At 41.6% G+C, this 24,851-nt stretch overlaps 2 protein-coding genes across 2 annotated transcripts in view; one reads left to right on the top strand and one right to left on the bottom strand.

Annotated features, from left to right (window-relative positions):
- KLHL2 (kelch like family member 2) overlaps positions 1 to 24,851 on the top strand; it is a 132,007-nt gene that overhangs the window by 72,043 nt on the left and 35,113 nt on the right. The window contains exons 5-6 of the mRNA XM_063458201.1: positions 10,285 to 10,447; positions 23,196 to 23,305. Coding sequence (XP_063314271.1) covers positions 10,285 to 10,447; positions 23,196 to 23,305 — 273 coding nt within the window. The remainder of the gene's footprint in view (positions 1 to 10,284; positions 10,448 to 23,195; positions 23,306 to 24,851) is intronic.
- On the bottom strand, positions 18,125 to 19,557 carry LOC134614432 (peptidyl-prolyl cis-trans isomerase D-like). Its single transcript, XM_063458205.1, has one exon. It carries the CDS (start codon positions 19,400 to 19,402, stop codon positions 18,512 to 18,514), a length of 891 nt encoding a protein of 296 aa, XP_063314275.1. The 5' UTR covers positions 19,403 to 19,557; the 3' UTR covers positions 18,125 to 18,511.

The following is a 24,851-nucleotide window of genomic DNA, read 5'->3' as shown; positions in this document are numbered from 1 at the left end:
CATTGAACTATTTCACTCTTTTCGGCAGCAGAGTGATCCTTTTTCTTCCCCATCTTGCATGAAAATGGTGCTCTGCTTAATAATGTGGAGCACCCTCCTTTAGTAGTTTTTCCTTAAATTGGGCTCACCTGGCAATCTAATTATCACAGGTGTCCGAGATTGTTTTCAGTGATCAAAAGAGCCCTGAGACACAATGCCATCCATGAGTTAAACTGAAAAACCAAATATTTAATCTTTGTGACACTTAAATAGAATTTGCATAATAATTTGGAACAAGGTGTATATGCAAGCCTGTTTATTTTTTGAACAAAGCCTACACAGACTGACGTCCCTTGTATGTATCTGAGTAGTGTTAAAGCAAAGGAAATAAAAATGGCTTCATAATTTTGAATATAGAAAAAAAATATATATACCCCTGCCCAGATTAGAGGCAGTGCAACAATAGGGATATCTCATTCACTTGCTGAAAAATAGTCAGGCAGAACTGGAAAACTTTTAAGATTAGGCCCCTCCTTAACCTCTGCCTTTCACTATAAAAGACACAAAACACCATTATGCTCCCCAGTTGTCTGCCTGCCTTTGGCAGCGTAGGTTGGTAGAACTCCCATTTTTTTATATTTTCAGGCTAAGCCGGGGAAGGGTCTGCTTGACAGGAGAGAAGCTCTGCATGTGGGCCTGGCTCTTCCCTCTTCGAGTGCTGGAGAGCACGCCCAGGTGCTATTGTTCCTTGCTCTTATTACTTCTGCACAGTCCGTGCTGGAAATGGCGTGAGTGCACACAAGGTTCTTGAGGTGGAATGCATGTACTGGCTACAAGGCGTTCCACCGAGAGATCATGGTTTGCAATGCGCATTGTAGTCTATGTGCATTGGCGCCAAATTCCAACAGGAAGGCATTGAAGACTATTTAAATCCAGCCACTGCTACCTGGCAGCTTGGTGCTGTTTTGCTCTATTTTAGGTGTGTTTTCACCAACCCTCCAGCATCCAGAGGTGTAACCAGGTCACTTTTACATTCGTTTTATACCTCTTCTCCACTTTGTAGTATAGTTGGATATTTTTATTTTTTATTTTTTTTGTATGTCTAATCCTGAAACCACTGGGAAAAGGATGTCTATCCACATCCAAACATCTTATCTGGCATCCCGCAATCGGCCTATGCCTGATGGTTATAAAAAAAAAAAAAAATTACAAAAAAAAAAAACTATACAGACAATGGAAGCATCTAAGAAAAAAAAAAAAAAGTGTTAACAGGAAGAGTTTTCAAACTCCAGTACCGGTACCTCTGCTAGTTAATCTTCTGAAAATGTAGATGCTTTATCTGATGAGGATTTTGTCATTCCCAATGAGGTATTGGGTGTGTAGGTGTGATTTATAGGCCCCCAGGACAAATTGAAGAGTTAGATAATCTACTAGTTGAAGAAATAGCTAAAATGACAATGAAGGGGGAAGTTATCACCATGGGTGACTTTAATCTTCCTGATGTGAATTGGAAAACAAAAATAGCTACTAGTGCCAGAAGCACACATATTCTAAACTCCCTACTGGGACTGTCGTTGAGGAGCCAACTCGTAAAGAGGCCATACTAGATTTAGTGTTAACAAATGGAGATTTGGTATCAGATATTACTGTAGGTGAAAGTTTAGGATCCAGTGATCATCAGTCAGTGTGGTTTAATATAAGAACAGTGACTGAGTCACACCACACAAAAACAAAAGTTTTAGACTTTAGAAAAACAGACTTTTCTAAAATTAGAATATGTGTAAAGGAGTCATTATCAGACTGGAGCAATTTAAATGGAGTCCAAAATAAATGGGATTATTTAAAAGCTGCACTACTGAAGGGAACAGAAAATTGCATTAGGCTTGTCAGTAAAAGCAAAAAATTCAAGAAACCACTGTGGTACTCCGCAGATGTGGCCAAAATAGTAAAAAACAAAAAGTTAGCATTTAGTAATTATAAAAAAACCCAGAGTGAGGAAGACAGAACGACCTATAAGATTAGGCAGAAAGAGGCTAAGCAAGTTATAAGAGCTTCCAAATCACACACAGAAGAGAAAATAGCAACGTCAGTAAAAAAGGGGGACAAAACTTTTTTTAGATACATAAATGAGAAAAGAAAAGTAAAACAAGGATTAGTTAGAATAAAAACAAAAGAAGGAAGGTATGTAGATGAGGATAAAGGTCTAGCTGACTGCCTCAATGAATATTTTTGTTCGGTATTTACAGCTGAAAATGAAGGAAAGGGACCTCTGTTAAAAAAAAGGATAAATTAGTCATTTATTACACGTGAGTTTACAGAGGAAGAGGTTCTATTTCAACTGTCAAAAGTAAAGACAAATAAGTCAATGGGACCTGATGGAATACACCCAAAGCTATTAAAAGAGCTTAGTGGTGTACTAGCAAAACCATTAACAGATTTATTTAACCAATCATTGTTAACAGGAGTAGTCCCAGAAGATTGGAAGTTAGCGAATGTTGTGCCCATTCACAAGAAAGGTAATAGGGAGGAGTCGGGCAACTATAGGCCAGTAAGCCTTACTTCAGTAGTGGGGAAAGTGATGGAAACCATGTTAAAGGATAGGATTGTTGAACATCTAAAAACACATGGATTTCAAGATCAGAGACAACATGGGTTTACTTCAGGGAGATCATGCCAAACTAATCTTATTGATTTTTTTGATTGGGTAACTAAAATTATAGATCAGGGTGGTGCAGTAGACATTGCTTACCTAGATTTCAGTAAGGCTTTTGACACTGTTGCACATAGAAGGCTTATCAATAAACTGCAATCTTTGAGTTTGGATTCCAATATTGTTGAATGGGTAAGGCAGTGGCTGAGTGACCGGCAACAGAGGGTTGTAGTCAATGGAGTATATTCGAAGCTTGGGCTTGTCACCAGTGGGGTACCTCAGGGATCTGTACTTGGACCCATTCTCTTTAATATTTTTATTAGTGATATTGCAGAAGGTCTTGATGGTAAGGTGTGTCTTTTTGCGGATGATACTAAGATATGTAACAGGGTTGATGTTCCAGGAGGGATAAGCCAAATGGCAAATGATTTAGGTAAACTAGAAAAATGGTCAGAGTTGTGGCAACTGACATTTAATGTGGATAAGTGCAAGATAATGCATCTTGGACGTAAAAACCCAAGGGCAGAATACAGAATATTTGATAGAGTCCTAACCTCATTATCTGAGGAAAGGGATTTAGGGGTGATTATTTCTGAGGACTTAAAGGTAGGCAGACAATGTAATAGAGCAGCAGGAAATGCTAGCAGAATGCTTGGTTGTATAGGGAGAGGTATTAGCAGTAGAAAGAGGGAAGTGCTCATGCCATTGTACAGAACACTGGTGAGACCTCACTTGGAGTACTGTACACAGTACTGGAGACCATATCTTCAGAAGGATATTGATACCTTAGAGAGAGTTCAAAGAAGGGCTACTAAACTGGTTCATGGATTGCAGGATAAAACTTACCAGGAAAGGTTAAAGGATCTTAACATGTATAGCTTGGAGGAAAGACGAGACAGGGGGGATATGATAGAAACATTTAAATACATAAAGGGAATCAACACAGTAAAGGAGGAGACTATATTTAAAAGAAGAAAAACGACCACAACCAGAGGACATAGTCTAAAATTAGAAGGACAAAGGTTTAAAAATAATATCAGGAAGTATTACTTTACTGAGAGGGTAGTGGATGCATGGAATAGCCTTCCAGCTGAAGTGGTAGAGGTTAACACAGTAAAGGAGTTTAAGCATGCGTGGGATAGGCATAAGGCTATCCTAACTATAAGATAATGCCAGGGACTAATGAAAGTATTTAGAAAACTGGGCAGACTAGATGGGCCGAATGGTTCTTATCTGCCGTCACATTCTATGTTTCTATGTTTCATTAATGAAGTTTCTTTAAAGTAGTTCCATACAAAATTAAGAAATGTTAAATCCTTTTCATTTCACCCTAAGCATAAAGATCTTGTGCTTAGAGAGAGGAGATTTCCTCAAAGAAGGCTTTTTCTTAACAAACAATTTAAAACTGTTTTCCATTAAGGAAGAAGGCAATAAGAAATTAGATCTTCTGAAAGTCGATGTGCCTATTCCACAGCTGGGCAAGAAGAGCACTCTGCCTATTGGCAACTCAAGTGGTTGCAGGTTGCCATGGACAACTTGACAGTAATTACCCTAAATCTTTTTTTAACCAATGCAGCACAGAGTAAAACACTTTTATTATAGTTTCTTCTGTACCCATGACACAGCACACTTGGTTGGATTTACTGGAAAAACTAACTGTATAGGTAAATCAAAAGAAGATCCTGTCCAAATGCAAAATATCAGAATTGCATCTGGCATGGAAATGTTTTTTTTTGTTTTTGGTTTTGGTTTCTTGGGCAGACTCTGTCAGAAGTATTTAAAGTGGTGGCCAAATACATGGGACTTTTTACAGTAGCAAGAAAGGCTATCTGTGAACTCTGCATCCAAGCACGCCTTATGTGATATGCCATTCGAACAAGAGGGGGGAGGTGAGAGAGTGGGGTGCGGCAGGGGGGGGTGGGGGAATACTTCAAAAAGCGAAAAAGGAACGTTGGAGATTCTTCAATAAAAATAGATCCACTTGCAGATATTCATTTTGCAGGACCAGTTCACGCAGCTATCAAAGACAACCATTTGATTACAAAGGCAAGTTTGTGGGGAAAAGGGCACAATATAACAGACAAATGGGTCCTTTCTCTGTTAAAAAGAGTATAGATAGAATTCAACAGTCCTCCTCAAAGTGTGTTCCGTTGTCCACAGTTCAATCTCCTATCATTTCAGAAAATCTCCATGTAGAAATTTAAAACCTGGTCCAGCCACACATAGCACCATAGAAAGGGACTGCTTGAGTTTTTTTTTCCAATGTAAAATATGCCTATCTGCATATTCCAATTGCAAGGGAAAACAGATTTTTTTTTTTTTTTTTTTTTTTTTAAATTTAGTATTTCACTAAAAGGCTAGCTTGTCCGTTACTAGTTAAAAACACTCCCCTTTGGTCTTTCCAGTTCTAGGAGTATTCAGTAGGTATTGACGCAGCAAGAAAAAAAAGTCATTGTCATTTATCTGGACGACTGGCTTTTGAAGGCATCCTCGTAAGAAAACATCTTTAGGCAGTTCAAACGGCTTCCTTGTGCATAGAAAAACATAGATGGATTCTAAAAAAAAAAATCTAAACATTGAAAGTCAGAATTGGTTCCCACAAGAAGAATTCAGTTTCTAGGACTGGTCTAGATTCTTCCATCATTAAGTCATTTCTTACAATAGGAGGAAGAAGAGGGTAGCATTGTCTTCGGTAAGAAAAAAATAATCCATCTTTGCTGTATAAAGACCCAGGACACTCATTGCCTCTTATAGCAGCCATTCTAGTGGTCAACTGGGCGAAGGCAAGAATGAGACCATTACAGAGAAACATCATGGGAAGATGGAGAGATCATTCTTCACTGGGTCACCTAATAAAACTTTAGCTGGACACAATAAAAAGTTGCAATTGGTGAGAATATTCAAAGTTACTTTCAGAAGGCCATTCATCCAGGTTAAGAGAAAACATCCCTGTTACTACAGACTTTTTAGCGGTTGGCTGATCCTCAAACGTAAGAGAACTGAAAGCAGGCTGGATGGCCCTCTTGTTTCAAACACCACCTCCTACATCAACATGTTCAGATTCACTCAGACAATGCCACTACAATGGATTACCTCTTCTCTGGAGAAACTGTGCAGAGTTGCAATATTAGTCTTTGACATCAGTGCACACCAATGGCAATTATCACATCCTGGCAGTTACTCTAAGCAGGAATATTCTGAAAAAGGGAAATTGGTCATTCATACCATACCTCAGACATTTTATGGAAGTAGATAATCTATTTGGCGAACCAGAAATAGACTTTAATAACCGACAATTAAGTCAAGAGATTTTCCTCAATCAATGGTTCAGAATTCAGATATCTTATGGATTTCTTGGGATTTTCATCTGGCATGTCTTTTTTCACCAATTCTTTTTGATTCTAAGAGTTCTACAGAAGATAGTCCACGACAAGGCAAAATTATAGCAATAATACCCTTTTGGCTCAGGAGAAGTTGTTTTTCTCTCCTCCCTCTTGAACCTATCAAACGGGTTAAATTGTCAAAACACATCTTGGCATAAGGATTAGTGTAACTACAGAGCCTGAAAACCTTCAAGCTCACAGCATTATATCTGAATGGCAAATTATAAGGTCTTCAGTCCTGAGGTCATAGATATTCTGGTTTCAGCCAAGAAATAGTCAACTGGTAAAATATATGTCTGAATGTGGAAGAAGTTGTTTTTCTTTTTTTTCACCTGGTGCTTGGCTATTAAAGTTAATCCAGTTACAGCTAATTTTTCATACATCCTGAGGTTTAACAACTAAAATTTGCAAAATGTTTACGTCCAGCTTCTTGAAAAGTCCAAGTCTTTGCTATTTGTATTCAGTCAGAGTGTTGGCTTTGGATCCTTTGGTGGCCAGATTCTTCAGAGCCGTCTCAAACTTGCTTCCTACTATTCAGGAACTCACCCACATTTGGATCTAAATCTAGTGATGTACGCTCTCTGCGAACCTCAGTTCGAACGTTTTACAGTAATGTCAATTAAAAGTTTTATCCTGGAAGATGATATTTGATGTAATTGCTATTACATCAGCTAAGCTTCTGAGGAAAATTAAAACTCTATCTGCTCATGTTGCTTATCTTATGTTCCATCTGGATAAGGTGGTGTTAAAGCTACACACTTGCTTCTGAAGATAACCTCTGTGAACAAAATTAATCAAGAAATCTTCTTGTCTACCTTTTGTCAGAACTCTCAGAATGAGAGAAAATAAATTCCATTGTTTAGATGTTAAAAGAACAATTCTCTGTGATTTAAAAAGGACTAAGATTTCAAATGCTCTGAACATGTGTGTCCTCTACCAGGGTCTCAAGAGAGGATTAATGGCTACGTCACTGACTTACTTTTAGTCTTTTTTTGTCTCATTCACTTCATATTAAAGCTCATTCCACCAGAGCTGTGTCAACCTCTTGGGCTTCAAATTCCTTGTCTACCCTTGCTCAGATATGCAAAGCAGCCATGTGGTCATATACCCACACCTTTGCAAAACATTACAGGTTAGACATGCAGGCCTCTGAAGATACGGTTTTGGGGCACAAGGTTCTTCAAGCTGTTGTGAAGCGTATCCTGCTCTTAAAGGACCACTCTAGTGCCAGGAAAACATACTCATTTTCCTGGCACTAGAGTGCCCTGAGGGTGCCCCCACCCTCAGGGACCCCCTCCCGCCCGGCTCGGGAAAGGGGTAAAAACTTACCTTTTTCCAGCGGTGGGCGGAGAGCTCTCCTCCTCCGATCCTCCTTCTCCTCCCCGTCGGCTGAATGCACACGCGCGGCAAGAGCTGCGCGCGCATTCAGCCGGTCACATAGGAAAGCATTCATAATGCTTTCCTATGGACGCTTGCGTGCTCTCACTGTGATTTTCACAGTGAGAATCACGCAAGCGCCTCTAGCGGCTGTCAGTGAGACAGCCACTAGAGGAAATAGGGGAAGGCTTAACCCATTCACAAACATAGCAGTTTCTCTGAAACTGCTATGTTTATGAAAAAATGGGTTAACCCTAGAAGGACCTGGCACCCAGACCACTTCATTAAGCTGAAGTGGTCTGGGTGCCTAGAGTGGTCCTTTAAGAATTGCTTGTTTATCCCTATTGTTGCACTGCCTCTAATATGGGGGCAAAAGGCAAAATGTTTACTTACCATGAATTTGTATTCCTTAAGATTAGAAGCTGTGCCATTTTCATTTTATTTTTTTTATTTTTGCAGGAGTTTGACATGTGTACTTTCTGGGGGCATAATGGCATTGGTGGTATTTTTATTTTTATTTTTTTAGTATGTGGATCATGAGGAGGGGCTTAATCCTTTTTTTTTTTTTTTTTTTTTTTTAGTTTTACTTGCTTATTTTGCTGCAAGAGACGGTGATATCCCTATTGTTTTATTCTTACTTGTGCTCCTGTGACTTGTCTTTTAATTGTTTACTTTCTGCAGTAGAAAGCTTGATAAAAGGATATGCTACATAAGATGTATATATTATAGAATTGAATTACAGTCTTAAATGTGTCAATATAGAGCACTATAGCTTGTTAGCTAATCTTGCAGTATATCTGGGGGATCTGGTTTGGTTTGCTGCTAAGGCTTGACGTACTGGGAGTTCCTCTTTCACTCTAAATGTCAAACCTGTACATTCTTGGTGAACCATGACTCATTAGTATACTCGTATAGTGTACCTATTGACATAATAGCATCTGGGAAAATATTTTGGGAATGTCATTATAATTATAAAGCTGTAATGAAACCTAAACGGAGTTTACTAATCCATATTTAAAGTAGGGTGTGTGGGAAAGGCAGGATTTAAGGCTGCTGTTTCTTCAGAAGGAAGCATTCATCGAGGCCTTTTCCTGGACTGATTGTGTGGGTGAAGTTCACACAACACTTTTTAGTCCTTTATCAACATTCTGGTGACAAATCACTAGTCTAATCAAGATTAACGTGTGTGTGTGTGTGTGTGTGTGTGTGTGTATATATATATATATATATATATATATATATATATATATATGTATGTATGTATGTATGTATGTATGTGTGTGTGTATATTTATATAAACTTGCGATTAATTGTCAACCCTTAACGCTTTGAAAGTTAACTCCACCTGTTGGTAATCTACACATAGGGTTCTAGGAGTAATTCAATAAAGTCAATTGTTGCTATTATCAGCAGAGCATTTCTTAACTTGTGCTACCAAGTACCTTTAACATCCTCCCTTGCCTCCTAATAAAATACAGTTTATTACAACCTGTTTGTTAGACACTTTATACAAGTTATAATGGAACACTCACAAATTGGGTAGCTAAGAAACCTAGCTCTGGCATGAAAAGCAGCTGGATCCATTAAGGTGACCCACCCCTGATAGGTTTAGATGTCTTTCTTGGCCTATCCTATGGGAGGTTTGAAGAGACAAAAATATAAAGTAGTATAATACTGTACCGTTAGGATAAAATTCAAGCCAAATCAATAGTCCCAAAACAGGACCCTAAGTGAGGCTCTCTGTCGGCACACTGTGTATTTTAGGACTACACTTCCTCTTTTTGAAGCAGAATGATAGTAGAAACCAAATCAAACGATTAAAATAGTTTATTAATCTATATTAAAAAGAAATGCTAAAATAATAGCAAATAAAAGCAAAGGCACAATGTCCAATATAAATACGGTGGTCTTCTTTCAGTGCCCAGAAGGCCTTTCACTCCATCCAAAGTGGTTTACTCAGCTGGGCAAAATCCAATAAAATGCTTCACTTTTCCAGTCCTGCTTATATACCCTCTTGATAAGGGGAAAATTAACTGTAATTGGTGAACCCGAGAGTGACTCTCACTTATAAGGGTGCACGGCACGGTTCAAGCCTGTTTCTGAATAACACTTGCGAGACGCGCTGGATGCTAAAACTCAGAGCTCTCCTCCCTTTCTGCTCACTGAAGCGTTCCAAGCCTCCTTCAGGGTATTAGAATATAGCGTGATGGCAACTTAATTTCCCAGCGTTTACCCGTCACATTTCGGCTCCTTTTACAATGTCATTTGTGCGACTTTGTGTATTCCATCCATGCGTTGCTGCAGCTGTTGTTGACATCAATACTAGTCCACAGGAAGAGTCTGTATAATTGACTCATTGTAAATGAATATACAATAAAGATAAGAAGAGCAGATTAATACATACGCTTAAAAATAGTAAAAGAACAGATGGAAAATGTGAAAAAATACATACTATTAAAAAAGAAAATCCCATATATGAACAATGGTTACTCTTTATAAAAAGAAGAAAATAACAATTTAATTATTAAAAAATTATATTAAATTATGCATTTCAAAATCTGAGTTTAAATCATATGGAATGGGGGTATTTAATTAAAAAATTAACTCCATTTCATTCTGCCACACAAATACAAATCTGCCTTAATATATTGCCTTCTGATGGTTACGAAGTCGGTAATTGCTGGCGTGTGGAAAAGCACTCAACCTCCAACAACGGCAATGTGGCTTGCCAAGCTGTTCATTGTACTTGGTTTGTGTATGTATATGTATATATCTCTGCTGTCTTCTTTAATTGTATGATTATATTAACTAAATAATTTTGTTCTTAATTTGAGTGTTTTTTCTTGTTTTTTTTCTATAAGTCCAAAAAGTATTTGTTCTCCATGTACCTTACAGGTCCTTCTGCCAGCAGCGGGCCTTCTGCAGCTCCAAGATGTGAAGAAGACTTGCTGTGAATTCCTGGAATCCCAGCTTCACCCATCCAACTGTTTAGGTATCCGGGCATTTGCTGATATGCACGCTTGCACAGAGCTACTAAATCAAGCAAATACATTTGCAGGCAAGTGTTATGATGGGCAAACATGTTCTATTAATTCATCAAAAAATATAGGATTTGGGCTCAAAATTGCCATTGGCGAGCGGAAATTTAGCCTGGTGTATGAACTCCCCAGTGCATTCAATGCTGTATGAAAGCAGCAGTTTTTCTGCAGCTTTGTAAAGTGGGGTGTAACCATTGTATTATCAGTTCATAACCCTGTAACTTACCTGCTACCTCCAATCCTCTGAAACAAGCTAACGTTTTATGGGATTGATAAGTAATGGTAGGCTCCTCTCTCCTTTCAGACATGTAAATGTGCATGTAAACATTTAGTCAACTAATGACAATTGTATGTATACATTGTTTGTGAAAGTATAGCTAAAGAGTGATTTTTATTTTTCCAACTCCCTTATCCTCTTTCCACATTTTTGTAAAGGCTACAAATAGTATGGCGTCTACAGGTTGCTACTCAAGACACAGTTCAGCTCCTAACCCTAAACAAAACAATAATAGCGCACACTTAAAGGGACACTATATTCACCAGAGCAACTACAGCTTATTGAATTTGTTCTGGTGAGTAGAATCATTCCCTTCAGGCTTTTTGTCTTTTCTGTAATGTAAACCCTGTCTTTTGAGAGAAAATGCAGTGTTCACATTACAGCCTAGTGATAACGCCACTGGCCACTCATCCGATGGCTGCTAGATGTGCTTCTTGGGGCAGTGCTGCACACGGAGTCCCTGCCCTCTGCATGCAGACACTGAAGTTTCCTCATAGAGATGCATTGATTCAATTCATCTCTATGAGGAGATGCTGATTGGCCAGGGCTGTGTTTGGCTTGTGCTGGCTCTGCCCCTGATCTGCCTCTTTGTCAGTCTCTGACAATCCTATGGGAAAGCATTGTGATTGGCTCAGACCACCACTTATGCTGATGTCAGCAAACCGGAGCAGATCCAGCAGCTGCAGACTTGCATACAAGTAAGATTTTACTATATTTAGGGAGGCAAGAGAGGACCAGGGGGGCTAGATGGTGGTTTTAACACTATAGGGTCAGGAATAAATTTTTTTGTTCCTGACCCTATAGTGTTTCTTTAACGTACATTAAAAATATGCTGCTATTTATTTTAAACAATAAAATCCTTTACACATGTAATAGATTATATTGTGTGAAATAAATGTTATACTTTTTCCTGATTTGATTTGATTCCTTGCCATCAAGAAGGTTTATGTGTGTATATTATTATTTATAAGCACCAACAAATTCCATAGCGCTGTACAGTAGGTGGACTAACAGACATGCACAGGAACATAGGGTGTTGAGAGCTTACATTCTAGAGGGAGTGGGGTGAAGTGGCATAAGAGGTAAAGGAAGGATGTATTTCATGTACGGGAAAAGTAGGTTGTTCTAACAGTGAAGGTTTATAGTATATTTTTGTATGTACATTGGCTGTGCGTTATTAGTTTTGGTTTGTGGTGAAATCTCAGTGATTCATTTTTTCAATTGTTTGGCACAGCTCACTATTTATATTTTTGAGTTTCACTTACCGGTATTCATGTGTGTTTTGGCATTTGTAAGCAACTTTAGCACTGTGTTTGGTTGTTACAGTACAACGCCTATTATGAAACCACATACTAGAAATTTTAGGATGCTTTGTGAGTCATTTGAAGGCAGGAGGCAGCACATGCTGATACAATTTCTATTCCCAGAGATCGATCTAAAAGAATAGATTTGTAATGGTGAATAACTTTTGGGCCTGGAATGTATAGCAGGACTTGAAAGTTTGATCCCTTCTGATTTATTATTATGTTGATTTGCTACATTATTCAATTATATTTATTGTTTTATGGATTGAAGCCATCATATTACGATGTTCTGTTTTTATAATTAGTGCATTTTGTCGAGAAGTCTGAGAGTTGATTGCGGAACGCCATCGATTGACCAAGGTCCCCTGAAATCAGCCACCCCATAAGCCTGAGAAGGCCAGAATTACCCAGGTATCTGTGATGTTCTTTATTGTCAAAGGGTCCAGATGCCAGTCGCTGAAGTCACTGAGGTGTCTGGAGTACCAGTCCGCAGTGGTGTTGGAAAGTCCGGGAATATTTTCTGCTGTCACCGAGATATTGTGCATAAGGCAGAACTGCCTTATGCAGTTCTGCCAAACGTGTGCCATGTTTGCTAGCACTTTGGATTTCGTGCCTCCCAGATGGTTGTATCTGACTGCGGACACGTTGTCCATCTTCAATAGAATCGTGAATTGCGAATGAGTCGGGGATGGGCTGCGTACTGCAAAAGACCCGGCTAAAAGCTCTAAGCAGTTGATATGCAGTGTCGTTTCGAGGTCCGTCCATCTGCCTCCCATGGAGGTATCTCCACAACGCGCACCCCAGCGGTGTAAGCTCGCATCTGATTCTATGATCAGATCTGGGGTTGTTCTGAAGATAGCGCGTCCATTCCATGCCTCCATATGGAGGAGCCACCAGCGAAGTTCGTCTTTCGCTTCTTCGTCTAGCGTTACCATATCCCTGTAAAATGCTCTGCCTCTGAGATGAGAGGCTTGAAGTCTTTGTAGAGCTCGGTAATGGAGCGGGCCTGGGAAAATGGCATGGATGGAAGCCGCCAGGAGTCTGATGACTCGTGCCAGGTGTTTGAGAGAGAATTGGGGAATCGCCAACGTGCGTCTGATTTCTTTTTTGATGTTCAGCAATTTTGACGCTGGGAGGTCTAGTGAATTGGAGTCGATCACTAGTCCTAGGAATTCGATGTTCTGAGCTGGTGTCAGGATAGATTTCTCCCAGTTTATAAGGAAACCTAGGTTTTGCAACAGCGTCAGAGTCCATGTGAGATGTGTGTGGAGAAGGTCGGTAGACTGGGCTAGAAGGAGGATATCGTCTAGATAGATGAAAAGTCGAACACCTCGACTTCGAAGCAGGGCAATCACGGGTTTCAGAACTTTTGTGAAACACCATGGGGCTGATGATAGTCCAAACGGTAGGCAAGTGAACCTCCATTTCCTTCCTTTCCACGTGAATTGGAGAAAATCTTGGTATCTGTCCGATATAGGTATCATGAAGTACGCATCCTGTAGGTCTAACTTGGCCATCCAATCTTTGGGTTGTAGAAGGTCGCGCAGGCAGTGTATGCCTTCCATTTTGAAATGGTGGTAGGACACATAGGCTTTCAATTGTTTCAAATTTATGACTGGCCTCGTTCTTGGCTACCAGGAAGAGGTTGCTGAAGTACCCCAGAGTATTGAATGGGATCTCTGTGATGGCTTGTTTGCGCATCAGATCGTGGATTTCCTTGGACACAAGGGTAGTATCGTGTTGGGGAAAAACAATATCTCTGGGTAAGGAGAGTTGATTCGGATGTGACACAAAATCTATGCAGTACCCCGTTACAGCTTGCAGGACCCAAGCATCTGATGTCGGATGCGACCACACATGGAAAAAAATTCTGAGTCTGCCCCCCACAACCTGAAGGGAAGAAGGGGGATAGTAGACCCTTACCTTAAGGTCGTCGTCCAGAAGGAGCTCCTCGGATGACCCTAGCGACCCAGGGTCTGTCTCTTTGGAGGAAGAAAGCTGGTGTGGCCCTCTGTTCTTGGAATCCAGCTCTTCCGGTATAGGAACCTTGCTTCTGTCTGTATGAACCTCTCTGAATACGGCCGGACAGACGGCTCCTACCTCTTCCGGCCCCGGCAAAAACCTTTTGGTGGAATATCTTGCGCATGTTATTTTGCGCCTTATCTAGGGCCGTAAAGGTATGTACAAAAGACCCTAATTCCTTTACAAAGGAATCTCCAAATAAAAGCCCTATAGCCTGGGCACCCGGCTCATTAATCGATTTTGAGCAGAATAGCTTTGCGGCGTTCTGTAGCCAACGCCGAATTTACGTTCCCCACTAGGCAAATGATCCTCTGGATCCATCCATGGATGACATTCCTGTCCAGGGGCTCAATATATCCAAAGTCTTGTCTTGGCAATTAGTCAGGGCAAAATTGAGGCCTTTCCTCGGTTACCACCTGGTTATCCCAAGGAATTGGGCAGTTTTGGGGTCCAGGATGGGCGTTTTGCACGCGTCATCTGGGACCGTGGGACGGGGGCATTCTGCCCTCAATTTGTTTCTGGTAGCACTCTAGAGGCGATGTATTTTTCGCCACATGTTCCGAGGGACACCATTCCGCTGAGCGCGGAAGTTCATCAGGGTTGAAAAGAGGTACCCCCCGAGGATCTAAAATCCTGGAGTCGTCACTAGACCCTGACAGACTTACCTGGGCCCCTGACAACGTCACAGGGAAGGTGCCAAAGGATGAGGTAGAATCCTCTCCAAATGCACCGTCTGAGTCTGATTCGCACTGACCCTCTAAAGCGTCCTTATCGGACTCATCCATTTCCTCCTCAATGTCGCTGAGTTCCGACTCAGACGAGTCTAGCTGGGCTCTCGCCCGCTTCCACAATCTAGCCGATTTTGCCCGGCTAGTGGCTCTTTTGTGCGGTGGTAGTTGCGCGCCATCTGAGACAGAAGTGAGACTGTCACTCAAAGCAGTTTTCGAGGAATGTTTGGTAGCTTTGCGACCTTGGGGGACCATTGGTACACTAGATGCAGTTGACGTGCCAATCTGCTGCGAAGATTGATGGGCCTGCAAGATGGCCTGTGTAATACTTTGCAACAGAGACGTCGACACAGCGCCCATAGCGGAGACCATAGCCTGTGATATGGATCATGAAACCGAGGCGTTGAGTAGCGCCTGTATGTCCGCAGTAGCGGATAAATCAGGTGACATAGTCCCTTCCCCCGGGTTACCCTGGGAAATCTGAGGGGTCACTTGTGACCCAGAAGCCAAAATTTTGTCCTTGTCAGACTGCATAGTGGGTGGAATTATTGTAACTTGCAATATAGTAGAGTATACCTAGCTATAGGGTTTAGTAACCCAGAATAGGGAAAACATATTCTGTAAAGGGAAAACAAATAACTTACAGTTATATAGAAGCACAGAGAGAGAAAGAAAGCTGTCCGTTCGCCAACACTAAACCCCAACAAGGGGAAACAGGAAGGGGCAGGCCGTTAAACCGTTAAAACGATGTGGCCATACTAAGCAAACAATATAACAATATTAAATAAACATAATCCGTGTAATAATACTGAAATAATAATTGTAAAGAAATAATAATAGCAATAATACTAGCAATAATAGTAAAACAATCCCACAGTTAAGAGTTATTGGTTCAGTGTACTTAACTGAGGGAGCAGCAAAGAAAGAGGAAATTGTCAAGGGAACACCGCCTATTATGCTGGAGAGTGTAACCTGATTGGCTGATTGGTTGCCAGGGAAGATATGTGTTAATGACTGTTTCTTGTGTTCATATCATTGTTAAAGTTCTTTCTTTGCTGCTGAGGGAAATAAAGAAAGAGTGCAGCATAAAAGGAGCCTTCTGGGGGGGCGGAGCTTCGCAGCGAAACGAGCCGGACGCCATTACAGGCAGCTCCGTGCAAACAGCACACAATCCGCGGCATATCTGCCAAACCACACGCCATCCAGGCGAAAAACTACCGGCACACAATAGGGGAGACCATCCTGCACAACCCGATGCCATTTCGGTACACACCGAGGCAGGCAAAGCCCAAATCCAAAAACCGGGCCTACCTCACACCAAACTACCGCGGCCTGGAGTACCTGTGGGGCGGAGAAAGCCTGGGAGACTACAGCGACGATCCACTGCAGGACCTCGATCACATCCACAAGGAGATGGGGCGCAGATCGCAAAAACCACAGCAAGGTACAGCACAGCCAGACATAGGGGTAATGCTGCAAAAACACACCCCAGCCAAAATGGCGGCCGAACAGGGCCCTGACCTTCCACAGGCAGATCCCCCTCCAGCCCAAAACACCCAAGGGGAAACAGGGGAAACAGAGAAAACCCAGCAACCCACCCAGGCTATGACCCTCAAACCCACACCCCTGCTAGGAGCTGCAAACCCAGCCACCAAACAGGATCTGCAGCAGATGCAGACCATGCTGCAAGATATCCAAAGCCTGCTGGCAGCAGACTTACCAGCGCTCAAAATGAGCATGCAGCAGATCACAGAAAAAGTGACCAACACAGAGGGACAAGTCAAAACAATCCAGGGAGAAATCTCCACACTGCAAAACTCACTCCACCAACTACAACAAGACCACCAGCACATGGCAATCCAACTAGCAGTACAGGAGGACAAAAGCCGGCGTAACCATATCAAAATAAGAGGAATCCCGGCCTCGGTTAGCAATGACGACCTACCGCACTACGTGAGGCGACTCACACAATCTCTACTCCCTTTGGCAGTAACGAAGAAGCTCACCTTCGCAGGGATCTACCGACTGCCTACCCCACCCAGAGCAGCAGCAACACTAGCTGGAGACGTCATCATTCGCTGCGTCCTACCCCAAGATAAAGGGCACATCATGAGCGCGCTCAAGGGCAAAACCCCGCTTGATTTTGAAGAAGCCCAACTGACCTTTTACCAGGACTTATCCAAGGCCACTCTCCAATGGAGGAAATCGCTAACTGAACTCACCAGCCTATTACGCACGGCGGGAATACCATACAGGTGGGGAAACCCACGCTCCTTACTTGTCACCCATCAGGGGGCAACACATAAACTCACCTCTGGGACTGAGGCTTCTGAACTTCTCACACAGTTGGGCCTACAGAACCTGCCTGCCCGGGGCACAACCCACGACTGGAACCCAGCGACCTCAGAAACATTTGTACCAAGAAGACAGAGAACCAATGCACAAGCCACCTGACTGACAAGGGGGGAGAAGTCTCCTGCTCCTGTCCGCTCAACGGCGACACTACTTTGCCATGTTTAAGGCTTCATGTATTATGTTTTCTCCCTACCCTCCACGCCCTATAACCACAAAGTTTAATGCACCTGGTTAGCACATACTAGCGGTAACGGCCGACGCAGACACACAACCGCAATACCAGCATATGGTATCCGCAGCTCCGGACGACACACACCCCCCCCGACAGCCCCACGGTTAGGGCCGCCACCCCTCACGAGTAGTCTACACCGACACTGACCCACTAAACCCCCAAGGGGCATAGAAACACTCACTAGGACTACTCATGTGACTCACCAACCGACGACACAACTCTCACTGAACCAAGCCAGGCCCCCGAAACGCGCTACAACCTCACTCAATAAGTTAACAGCTTAGTTGGGCCCAGATATCCACTACAACCCAACACCTAGGTAACAAACCCGCGAAATACTAACTCATCTGCACTCCTACAAAACCACACACTATACCTAGGAGTACACACCAGTAACAAAAAATTGTGCTGAATCCGACTGAATGCATCAAACAACTACAATTGTAACCTGTTATACTCTCATGTGATGCATTTGTTGTACCATATTTATATCTCTCATGCACGCAAAAATAAAGAATTTAAAAAAAAAAAATAAAAGGAGCCTTCTGTCTTAATAAAATCTGAGGTTGGAGAAAGTCATATGATCCAGCACCATCTAGTGTTCACTTTATGAAGTGCATGTTTTGTATAGCCACAAGACTTGCATTTTTTTTCCATCCATTCCTTATATGCATTAATAAAAAATCCATACTTCAAAAATAATAGAGCTGGTTTTTAATATTATTTAAAAAACTTTTAATTAATTTTGAGTAAGTTTTGCAAAAATTAACAGTCTTTATTAAGAGAAACGGTAAACATTTCTTATGTAAAATAAAAAGAAAAAAATGCTAGTAACCAATTGCAGCTTTCAAAAGTTACACAGAGGAAAATAAGCTCCTTTAAGTAAATCAGGAAAAAAAAAAAAAACAGTATTACGGTCTGCAGAATAACAAAAGTCACACCAAGTAAAAAGCTACACTGCACATCCTACATTTGCATAGTTCATGCAGTGTCACAATGAAAAAAAAACAAACAAGGAAAAACTATAACCGTTTGAAAACCATTAAACTACATCTCTTGGGCTCAAAAAAGTTTGCTTTTTTTGGTTTATCCGACAGCTTCTCTTCTTGTAAAAGTGTCTCCTTAAATCAGCAGAAGCCATCCTGTCAATGCGTTCCATGCAGACTTTACAATAAAAAAAAATTATATGCAAACATTTTTGCATATACAGCTTTTTCTTTTGCTTTCTGTTCCTTGATCCTGTGCTTGACCCGCAGGATTTCACTGCTGATTGCTTTGTCATCCGGTGCCAACTCGTGAGCATTTTTAAGATCCTCCAGTGCTTGTTCATAATCTTTCAAGCCTTGCCGGCCCTGTGCCCGTCTGTAAAGTGCTTTGGTATTCGATGGATCAAATTCAAGTGCCTCATTGCAGCTTTCAATTGCAGCTCTAAAGTCTGATATCTTGAGTTTACAGGCAGCAATATTCAGGTTACAGCTCACAGCTATTGGATTTAATTTAGCTATATTATCATCACCTGTCACATCTTTGCAGCTTTCAACATATCTTAGGGCCTTGTTGTATTTCTTTGTTGCCATCTCCCAGTTTTGAGATTTGAAAAAGTTATTTCCAATGCTCTTTACGTCCTCAGCAATGGAGGTAATTCTCCCAACATCATTTAATTCAATATCGGAGTCCTCTGGGAAGTCAGGATGGGTGTCACCAGATCCATCCAATGGCGGTATCACACAATCATCCCCATCTTTCAGTTCACCACACTCTGATATAACACAGGGCTTCACTGGTTTTTCTTCCTTCGATTCAATGTTTTCCAACATTTTAACAATGCCATATCCTTTCAGCACTTGACCAAATACCACGTGTTTCCCATCCAAATGGGGGGTGGGTACAGTTGTGATGAAAAACTGAGAGCCATTAGTATTTGGACCAGCATTGGCCATACTAAGCAAACCCTCTTTGTCATGCTTGTAATTGAAGTTTTCATCTTCAAATTTTTCTCCATATATACTCTCTCCACCAGTTCCATTTTGATTTGAGAAATCCCCACCTTGGATCATGAATTTCTTGATAATTCTATGAAAAGGACAGCCTTTAAAATGCAGGGGTTTTCCGGTTGTTGGTCCTATACCTTTCTCCCCCGTACACAGAGCTCGGAAATTCTCTGCAGTTTTGGGTACAACATCAGCAAACAGTTCTAAGACAACACGGCCAGCACACTAAACCCTTGGGCTCGGTGCGCTGCCGCCATGTTTGCAAACATTAATATTTTGAAAGACTTTTTGCAAACATTGATTTATGGGAATCGTTTATTTAAAAAAATCGTTTATTTCTGTAGCTTTAATATGATGATCTTTCTTCAAACATTGTGTTACACATGACTAAGGCCTTACACAGCTGAAGTCTTGTATTTCTTTCCTGCTGGGTATTCTGTCCAGTTGAATGAAAGTTTTCTTCCTCCAGCTGTAGTGTAGTGTCTGTTACTTTTAAAAACTCATTCAGGTTTCAAGTGGGTAGAAAGGGGGGGGGAGGGAGAAATATTATGCACCCTCTCCCAATTATGTATGTTATGAAGTTTTTGGGGTTTTTTTGCGTGATAAATTTTACAGCTGTATATTTACCAGTGTGGCGTGCCAGCCTGTGATATTACGATACATTAAAATGACCTTTATACAAGTTTTATGAACAAAAGCGAAAAGAAAAATAAACCATGAATGGATAATGAAAGGTAGACCCAGACATTCATACTTGTGAAACTAGCTTGAATGTTCCTTTTTGTTTTTTAAATGTTAATAATATGCTGCCTTATATGTATGACTAACTACAACATATCAAGCTGCAGCTATGTTGTGCTCTTTTCTACTTCACAGAACTCTTACATTTCTGGAGGCTGCTGCCTAGCACACACAGTTCCCCAGTTAGCATGTATTTGAGGGGTTTAATAATATGATTGTACCAGTAAATAGATGTTTCAGATTTGCTTCAAGCTAGTTTTCTACAGTGTAAAACACGACTCTTAATCTATTTTTCTTTGATATAGATATATATATATATATATATATATATATATATATATATATATATATATATATATATATTTATATATTTATGTCTGCTGTACAAAATATCCTAATGGAATGCCTAAAAGCAATGGGAGTATAATTAAAGAGTTTCATTATTAATCACTGTGCCTGTAATTACTTCTTAAAAACTGTAAAAAAAAAAAAAAAAAAAAGAATTAATAGTATAATAAAAAAACTTAAATTCAAATTATAAATGATAGTACACTTCCAGCTGATTATTTGTGAGTCTTCCATCTTTTACAATCTTGTTAAAGTTTGTCATGCATGTATTTTGTGGATGATCGGTCCTCTGTCACCTTTGGTAGGTGTACATTTAATAGATTATTATGCTGGCAAAATTGCCTCAAAATATTTCTTTAAAGATTGCCATATGATGAGCATTGGGGATCTGAAGTGCATGCGTGACAAGTGCCACACATGCATCCAAGCTTCACCATAGGAAAGCATTGCATTCAGTGCTTTTCTAAGATCATCTGCATCACATGACAGTTTCTATCTTCTGGCTGTGTGTGTCACAGCCACTAGAGTTGCAATATAACCTGTAATGTCAGTAGCTTTTACATTACAGGGTTAAAAGATTATCTCTTTAACTATTGAAACCCATACACAGCTGTTGTTATTTTTTCCTGTGCACTTGGTTACAAACAAGCTTGTGATATCCCAACAGTATTGGCAAACAATGGAGAAACATGTGATATAACGCTGTCATGGTATATGAAATAAGAATTTTTGTTAAAGAAAAAGGCAGGCTAGTCAGGGAAAAAGATAATAAGCATGTCAGTAGGGGTGTTATAGACAACAGTGGTTAAGTTCCAACTAACAATGCTTAGTATAATGGAGAATGCTTAAAACACGCTTAAAACAGGTTATATATGTCTTCAGTTGTCAGGGAGAAGACCTCGTAGAAGGCTCATGCATTTAGGTGCTAGCGGTGTTAAGAATACTGCAGAGGAGGGCTAATAAATATAGCAGAGGAGGGCTAATAAATATAGCAGAGGAGGGCTAATAAATATAGCAGAGGAGGGCTAATAAATATAGCAGAGGAGGGCTAATAAATATAGCAGAGGAGGGCTAATAAATATAGCAGAGGAGGGCTAATAAATATAATAAAGTGAGGCTCAAAAACTGGTAAGACAGAAACAAACAAATATATATATATATATACACACTCATATACATACAAACACTCACACTCCTACACACACACACTCAAACTCATAACCACACACATACACATACAAACACTCATATACACACACTCACACACAAGTGATTTTTTTTTATCTCCAGCTACCCTCCTGTTAGCTTACCTTATGTGCTAGGAGGGTGACTTGGAGTCCTGCTGCTGTGGGAGTGAGGGGTCTGGAGCTCTTCATGCTCCTCTCCCCTCACGCTGCGGCTACCTCCTCTCCCTCCTGCGCTGTCTCCCTGCAGGATGCTGGCAGTAAGCGAGAGGCTGTCACTTCCTCCCAGCTGGCAGACATTATAGGGGCCTGGTTGCAGTCTTAAAGGACCGCGGCACTCGACCGTTTCCCTCTTGCTCCGTAATGTTTCCCCAGTGCTATAATCCTAGTACCGGGGAAATATTCCGCAGCACTCCTGGTGTGCCGCGGCACACAGTTTGGGAACCGCTGTGTTAAAGAATAGTTAGTTCCCTGAAATTAGCCAATGCCCCTCTTAGAGACTTTCTGTGCAGGCCTGGGATAGAAGTCAGGGAGTATCCTCCGCTGTGTTCTGTCGCACCACTCCGCACTCATGTGGTACACAGCTGTTATTTAGTTTTTATCCTGGAGTACCTCTGTCTTGGTTCACTTTTAAACTTTGTTCTTAATAAGCCACTTTCTGTTTTTTAATGTAGTGTGTGAAGTAAGTGCAACAATGTTTCTATATCTTTTGCTTTTGTAGATTGTGATGACATAAACCAATGATTAATACACATCGCGGAGGTGGAGGGGGAGTTCTCTTCTCACAAACTCAGAATGTTACTTACATCATAGCGAACATCTCTCGAGGTTTCATAGTTAGGGCCTCACCTGTCACTACCATACTGTACGTGTCAGGAGACCCAAGGCTGAACAAAAAGTTATCTATTCCTGAATTTGTACTAGCTTGCGATATTTACAGAAATGTAGTATGCTCCAGTTTCCCACACCATAGAGAAAAATCCAATTTATATTTGCACAGTTTGGGGCAATCTTGATTGCAAATATGGGGGTTCCTTCCGCATTCTATGACTACAACTGATCCATTGTGTCTTGCACCTGCCAGACTTGTAGCAGCTAGTAAGTTTTAGGCCTGTCTAGTAGAGTAGGACAAAAAAAAAACTAATACATCGTAATTTTAGAGCTCAGAATTCGTTTTTATAGAAAAAAAACTGTTAATTGCTAGTCTCCCCGTGTATTTATGCTGCAAAGGTCCATATCTCAAACTTGCTTCTTGGCGTGAGATCTGGGGCTGGTCAAGCCATTCGTGTAAACTTTCAATTCATTTAACAAGCTGGCTGATAGACCTGACCTGAATCAAAAAATTCTGGAGCAGGAAGCTGCGGTGGGGAGGTAACTGTAATCACCGCTGGAGGCTACTTCGGTTTTAAACCGTTTGACAATGGTTTAACCCCTTAAGGAAAGGGGCCTCCTGGCACCATAACAACATCATCTAGATGAGGTTGTTTTGGTGACTGCAGTGTTCCTTTAACTGCCATGTGATTTTTATTAATAATGAATTCTTTATTTTTAAATTTCTTTTATTTTTTGTAATTATTTTTCTGTAGAACAACATTTTTCCGATATTGTGCCTGGTGAAGAATTCCTTAACCTTGGAATTGAGCAGGTTTGCAGCTTGATTGCCAGTGATAAACTCACTGTTATGTCAGAAGAAAAGGTAATATTAATTTGTAACTTATTCATGGTTTCCCCTTTATTCTATTCTGACCGGCCATTATTTAAATTACTGCAGTGTTCCTTACTGATGTGATTTGTCAACACTGTCTTAATATCTACATCCATACACACATACTGCCTAATGCATGCATTCAAACACACACTGCCTAATACATGCATTGTACATTTAATACATTATTTATTGCTGTGATAAATGATGTATTCAATGCATTTGGTGAATTTAATTTATAATAAGACGAGCACACACACTGACCGACGAGCACACACACTGACACTCGCTCTCCCTGACACACACTGACACTCGCTCTACCTGACACACACTGACACTCGCTCTCCCTGACACACACTGACACTCGCTCTCCCTGACACACACTGACACTTGCTCTCCCTGACACACACTGACACTTGCTCTCCCTGACACACACTGACACTCGCTCTCCCTGACACACACTGACACTTGCTCTCCCTGACACACACTGACACTCGCTCTCCCTGACACACACTGACACTCGCTCTCCCTGACACACACTGACACTCGCTCTCCCTGACACACACTGACACTCGCTCTCCCTGACACACACTGACACTCGCTCTCCCTGACACACACTGACACTCGCTCTCACTGACACTCGCTCTCCCTGACACTCGCTCTCCCTGACACTCGCTCTCCCTGACACTCGCTCTCCCTGACACTCGCTCTCCCTGACACTCGCTCTCCCTGACACTCGCTCTCCCTGACACTCGCTCTCCCTGACACTCGCTCTCCCTGACACACACTGACACTCGCTCTCCCTGACACACACTGACACTCGCTCTCCCTGACACACACTGACACTCGCTCTCCCTGACACACACTGACACTCGCTCTCCCTGACCCACACTGACACTCGCTCTCCCTGACCCACACTGACACTCGCTCTCCCTGACCCACACTGACACTCGCTCACTCACTTTCCCTGACACACACACACACACTCTCACTCACTTTCCCTGACAAACACACACACACTCTCACTCACTTTCCCTGACAAACACACACACACACTCACTCACTTTCCCTGACACACACACACTCACTCACTTTCCCTGACACACACACACTCACTCACTTTCCCTGACACACACACACTCACTCACTTTCCCTGACACACACACACTCACTCACTTTCCCTGACACACACACCCACACACACTATCCCTGACACACACACACCCACACACACTATCCCTGACACACACACCCATCCACTCTCTCCCTGACACACATACACTCTCTCCCTGACACACACACACTCTCTCCCTGACACACATACACTCTCTCCCTGACACACACACACTCTCTCCCTGACACACACACACTCTCTCCCTGACACACACACACTCTCTCCCTGACACACACACACTCTCTCCCTGACACACACACACTCTCTCCCTGACACACACACACACTCTCTCCCTGACACACACACACACTCTCTCCCTGACACACACACACACACTCTCTCCCTGACACACACACTCTCTCC

Source organism: Pelobates fuscus, chromosome 6 (genome assembly GCF_036172605.1).
Source record: "Pelobates fuscus isolate aPelFus1 chromosome 6, aPelFus1.pri, whole genome shotgun sequence".
Classification (NCBI taxonomy): domain Eukaryota; kingdom Metazoa; phylum Chordata; class Amphibia; order Anura; family Pelobatidae; genus Pelobates; species Pelobates fuscus.
The sequence above is the reverse complement of the archived record's forward strand: the minus strand, read 5'-3'. Positions and strand labels throughout refer to the sequence as shown.

What these genes read in the sequence shown, in the direction of transcription:
- LOC134614432 (XM_063458205.1), bottom strand. Translation starts at nt 19,402, where the DNA reads ATGATCCAAGGTGGGGATTTCTCAAATCAAAATGGAACTGGTGGAGAG.